Source organism: Vanacampus margaritifer, chromosome 3, assembly GCF_051991255.1.
Source record: "Vanacampus margaritifer isolate UIUO_Vmar chromosome 3, RoL_Vmar_1.0, whole genome shotgun sequence".
Taxonomy (NCBI): domain Eukaryota; kingdom Metazoa; phylum Chordata; class Actinopteri; order Syngnathiformes; family Syngnathidae; genus Vanacampus; species Vanacampus margaritifer.
Genome location: NC_135434.1, coordinates 27,482,023 through 27,488,022, shown reverse-complemented (window position 1 = coordinate 27,488,022; position 6,000 = coordinate 27,482,023). Strand labels below are relative to the sequence as shown.

The window sequence follows — 6,000 nt, the reverse complement described above, 5'->3', positions numbered from 1 at the left end:
AAGATGCTGTGCCTGTTAATGACATCGATCTACAAAGATGTTCAATAACAAATAACAGGTGTTGTGAACTGGAGCCTGCAGAGTAGAGAATGATGTACAGTACTTTCAGCACTCACCTCAACTGCCATAAATTTATAGACACTGGGCTAGCTATAAGGGAAGGGAAATGGACAGTTTCAATATAACTATGGGCGTTTTATGCCACTTAAGACTCAGGGTACTGCAGCATGCTTAATCCAACAATCTTGCACAATTGAGGAGTAGGCTTTCTAGAAGCATAAATGTATTATGTATAATACAACTTTAATTAAATTGAACGGAAATTTGACATTGTATTTCCTCTCTTCTTCATCACTCAATGTTCAGTCAACAGTTATAATTTTACAGCAATATACATGACTGTCAAATTAAGCGAACAAACAGACAAGTTAACTTAATTTGCTGACGTGTATAATACCACGTCAATATATATGGATATTCTAACAAAAAAAATCACGGAGTCTAACGCTTTTGTGAAATAATATTTCCATCCCAACATGAATCAGATTCCATCCACCAAGTTGTTCAGACAAACCAACGTGAAGTGTATAAGCCACGATGTATTGCAATTACGCTCTATTCGCCATTTGGTGGCGTTGCGCTACAACTTTGGTGTTCAAATGGGGGTCACGTGTTTCCGGTGGTGACCAACCGCCAACAGTCGTCTTAGTTAAAACAGCAAAATATACTCAAAAATACAAATAATACTATTTTACGTTAGTTTGAGTTAAGATTATGGTTATGTTTAGTGTTATAGTTACGTTTAGGCTTAGTAAAAAAAACGTAAAACGGAATTGGAGGTTACGTGTTTCCGGTAGAGCTCCACTCGCCCGTGGTCTGTAGCTGCTAGCCAGACCCTTCTCGAATCAGGTGGTAAGTAGTCAGCTGACAATCCACAACCAGGAAGAGTGGTCAAAAGTTGCCATGTAAAAAAAAAGCCTGTTACACCGCATGTCTTATTTTACACGTATTGACTTTTAACTGATAAAATGTTCGGTGGAGATGACGAAGATGGAGATTTCTTGTCACCCACGGGCGGGTAAGTTATGCCTCTAGGCTCTTGTCTTGGCGATGATGAATGTGTTAGCATAAGAGTTAACTACGATAACATTAGCCTTTGTTAGTAACTGATACATCATACATAATTTAAACAATCTGTGTTTCAACCATATATGTTGTTGGTAGTTGTTGCTGCAAAATAAAATCACTCTAACCAATTCTTCCTAATATTGTGACCTCCCAAAAAGGCAAGAAAATAAGCACTCTGGGACACATTCACTGATTTATTATCGATGCGTTTTGTTTTAGTGACAGATCTCCCGAAATAATAGTGACAGCAACATTTGTTGGGTTGTCCATTTTGTTACATACATTAAATTTTCAAAGCTTTCCCAAACCTTAGTTAATTTGTTCAAATAAAGGCATGCCATTATTTTTCAAAAGGAAAAAGTTTTCCTCATATGTAGCATCCTAAACTAATGGGGATTGTGTCATGCACAACACAAAAAGGCATTATGACCATGAACTTAAGATGGAACATTCAGGCTGGGTGATTTAAAAATGGTGAAAAATACTATAGTAATGATTAATAACAGTGATTATTCATTGATTAAAAAAAGAAGTATTTGTTCAACTACCAAAGCTCAACTTTAAATTAGGGGTGCGCCGATCAAAATGTTCTGGCTGATCCCCGAACTTTTGTTCGATTTTTTTCATAACCATCAGCAAACACTTTATTGGAAAACTTTGAAAATGTCTACGGGTAAAACGGGTTGTTTTAACTGCACATGAAGTAGTTTTCTTAGTCATCTCAGCAGAAAAGGACAGTGGCTGACTTTTTCAGAGTGAGATGAGATTGGTGGAAAAGATCATCTTATTTTTAAGGGATCGGCCGACCGCCACTCCCCCAAAATTAAGGAAATCGGGGCCGATAAATCGTCAGGCCGATCGATTGATGCACCCCTACTTTAAATCAGAGTCAGAATCAGAAATGTCTTTATTGGCCAAGTATGTAGAAACTCACAAGGAATTTGTCTCTGGTAGTATGATCAACTGAAGTATTGCAGAACAAGCAACAATAAAATGAAAACAACAATTAGGATGTGATACAGAGTGAAAGTAGGGCCCGACCGATTAATTGGCCGCCGATTATAATTGGCCGCCGATTATAATCGGCCGATTATTGGCCTTCAAACATTGGCCAAAACAGTCGGCCCAAAGGGCCAAATGGCCGATTATTTTCCCCTTCAAACGTAATCGAAGAAAACCAAAGTTCCGACGCTGAAAGTACCTTGAATGCACCATTTTGCTTGTGTAGCATTAGCAACTAGCAAGTGTGTAGCGTATGTTATTCTTGTTATTTTGTTGTCCCTAAGCGTCCTTTAAGCTGTTTAATTATGGAATCAGATTTGTGCCCAAAAAAATCAAGCAACACTTCTTTAAGCGTAAACAAAACTAAAATGAATCAAGCAAAAATTCTTGAAGCGTAAACAAAACTAAAAAGAATCATGCAAAACTTGTTGAAGTGTAAACAATTTTTTTTGCTTAAAGCAAAAATTTTTTGAAGTGCAAACAAAAACTACGACTTAAAAAAACGTTTGCACTCGATGCCATAATTTCTCACTTACGCTCCCTGTTTTCATGTTTACGCTTCCTTGTTTTTTGTTTTACGCTCCCTCATTTGCGCTTCCTCATTTTGTGTTGAGGCTCAGACTTTTGCTTCTGACTTTTGGCACAAACCTCACGAGTGGGTTGGCTCAATATGGAATGCATTTTAATTGGTTGTTTTTGAGTGACAGCTCAGTGGCCCGGATGTAGCAGATGCACCGATCTATGCGTGTCTACTGTCTACGTTCCAACTGCCGTGTCATTTTAGAAGAGGATGGCGTCCTAAGTGTGACATTTTTAAAATGGTACAATCGACAAACACATTGTGGAACAGATTAAACATTGGTTTCATGCAGAGGCCTCAAATTGGCCGGAAAGAAAGCAGTTTAAGCAGAAAGGTAAGATTTATTGTACGATCATACCAGTGAGCTAATGTCGTGTTGCTAATCTTCACGAGACTAAATATACTGAAGTAACAATCTTCATTTGAAGCCTACTTTTGGGCTGTTAGTTTCTGTCCAGAAGGGATTTCCTTTTACCCGGACCATTCATTGTCTTATGGGTAGTGTAAAAATGCAAACAATAACTTGTCCCTGCACTTTTTCTTATACTGTCTAAAAAAAAAAAAACTAGCTGTATATTTGATCTTACTAGATAAACTCGACACCTTTTCATCAGATGTTAGTTGATTATATAGTTGCTGTTTTTATTTGATTATTTTTGCATCCCACTTAGGCCAAGTTAAAATCCATATGTTGTTAAAACAAGTTCTGCAGTGAAATTGAAGTTATGTTTTTAACCAATTGCAACATGCACATTAGGCTTCAACATAATATCAAAGCCAAAAAAAATACAAATTGAAACATATATCCAGTGTCTGTACTATACAGTATATGTCTATCAGTATTACTAGTATTTCCAATGTTAAAAATATGTGACCTAATACTTATCTTTTGGTTAACAAGACAAAGCTAAAAGTGAACCTATGGAGGATAATGACTGTGTTTTGATAATGACTCAGCTAATATAAAAGGAGAAACATACTGGACCTTTACCAGACCGTTTTAGAAATCATTATTAATTATTGCATAAATATGCTGATGCATTCATTTTGTTTGCACAGGTGTCAACATGCAGTCACATCCTAACCCTTGGTTCACCCGGAGGACACTAGTGACATGTCTCTTTGGTATATATTCTCGTCTGTGTGTGCGCGCGGACACTTTCCATGCTGTTCAGCACCGCCTCTGGTGGTCGATGAGGGACAAAATAGAACTACCTATTGATCCATCTATAGACGGTGGCAAATGGTATGACATCAAAGCGGGGGTCAAGTCCAGCAACTGAAGATCCTTGCAGTGTTTCCTGTTTGGAGAGATTTTCACTGTACTGTTGCCCAGAATATGAAGAAATTATGTTTCTTCTACATCTTCCAATTTTGAGTTTGAAATATTGAGTACAAGTTAAAACCATATCAAGAGTTATTGAAAACAATATTAAATACTGTATTCAAAGCGAAGAACGTGTCATTCAATAAAAAAGATGAATTTGAAATGTTTTATTTGATGAAAGTCCCAGAAGAGCTGTTGCTGCATCTGTTGCTGTGGTTGTGTCAATATTGATTTGAAGATCAGCTGTCTCATCCCTCGTCCCTTGGCTGCATGCTCATCATGGTCATCCTTTTGTGGGCAATTTCCTCTACCTAGTAACAAGATATTCAAACTTTTGAGATTATGTTCCTTTAATACAACAACAATCCTAAATACAAAATTCTATAGCTCTGATACTCCCAATTTATATTAATTTTCACAACTAAGCTGCAGTTACCTCCGTAAGTAAACTCGAGGTCTAATTCACCATGATGGCTCGATAAACATACCTGCACAGACATTGCAATCGCTTGTTATTGAGTCTGGATTTTCAGCTGTTGGTCCATTTCCATTAACAAAATGTAGAGAGCACATACATATCGGTGCCTTCGATGAAATTTTTCACTCTAAATCTCTCTTAGGCCATGGGAAAGTTATGAAGAACTGCCTTCATTCGATCACTATCACCATATTGCCAGTCTTCGCCAGCAGACACCAAAGCAGCAGAGGATGTTGTAAACATAATACATCTATTTAAGACATTTATGATGAACTAACGAGTCAATATACAACTTTTGGCTCGTAAAAATACACATCCCAGCGAGTGTACTGCTGAATTGTTTTCTCTTAAAGCAAAATGGCCACCGCACATGCGCAATACGATGTTCTGACAACAGACAGTAGACACGCATAGGTCGGTGCATCTGTTACATCCGGGCCAATGAGCTGTCACTCAAAAACAATCAGCCAATGAAAGTGCATTCCCTATTAAGCCCACCCACCCGTGAGGTTTGTGCCAAAAGTCAGAAGCAAAAGTCTGACCTCAATGCAAACGAGGGAGCGTAAACAGGGAGTGTAAGTGAAAAATGTCATCGAGAGCAAACGTTTTTCTAAGTCGTAGTTTTTGTTTGCACTTTAAAAAAAGTTTGCTTGAAGCAAAACAATTTTTCTACACGCTTCAAGAATTTTTGCTTGATTCTTTTTAGTTTTGTCTACGCTTCAAGAAGTGTTGCTCAATTCTTTTTGGCACAAATGTGATTCCATACTTAATGACATCCCAATTGGGGTTAACTGTAAAACTAAACACACAACATTAAGAATTACATGCGGGGCCCGGGGGTCGTCCTTTGGCGCTGCCGCGGCCTGGGGGGCCCTGAGGTGTGGCGCTTGCTCTGTCCTGGCAGGGGTCGACGGCTCCCCTCTTTGGTGGAGATTTTCATGCATGCCAGATCCACCACACCACTCTGGTTGGTGGCCCGGTGGGTGGTGTTTGGTTGGTGCTGGATTTCACTTTCCTTTCTTTTCTTTGGTCCTCCCTCGGGTCTCCTGACGGCCTCAAGACTCTGGCTGGAAGTGTTCGGTTTAGGTGAACGGTATGGGATTTTTTAATAGGTTTTAGGTGAACTAATGAATACACACACACACACGCACACACGCACACACGCACACACGCACATACACATTCTCACCCACATACAAAAAAAATAGAATTACATCCACTGTATACATAAATATAAAACATGCTTCATTTTTAAAACATCGCTAGCCTGGCGCTAATGCTAAGCGCAAAGGGAGGATCCCATTCAAATGCTAACAAGAAGTTAGTATCGACTTCGGGAATGTTTTTCAAATAACGAATATCCACACACAAATGTTGTGGGAACTGAAAGGCGTAAATCAATTTGTAATCTTTTGCGTGTCCAAAAAATTGAAGATGAGACTTCTTTGTCAAAAGGGTCTTTGCAAGGATGATTTATTACAGAGA

At 38.6% G+C, this 6,000-nt stretch overlaps 1 protein-coding gene across 3 annotated transcripts in view; it reads left to right on the top strand.

Moving 5' to 3' along the window:
- The first annotated feature begins 918 nt into the window (after positions 1-918).
- fkbp15b (FKBP prolyl isomerase family member 15b) overlaps positions 919-6,000 on the top strand; it is an 86,924-nt gene continuing 81,842 nt past the window's right edge. For all 3 annotated transcript variants that reach the window (XM_077562468.1, XM_077562467.1, XM_077562466.1), the window contains exon 1: positions 919-1,078. In XM_077562468.1, coding sequence (XP_077418594.1) covers positions 1,029-1,078 — 50 coding nt within the window. In that variant the 5' untranslated portion in view covers positions 919-1,028. The remainder of the gene's footprint in view (positions 1,079-6,000) is intronic.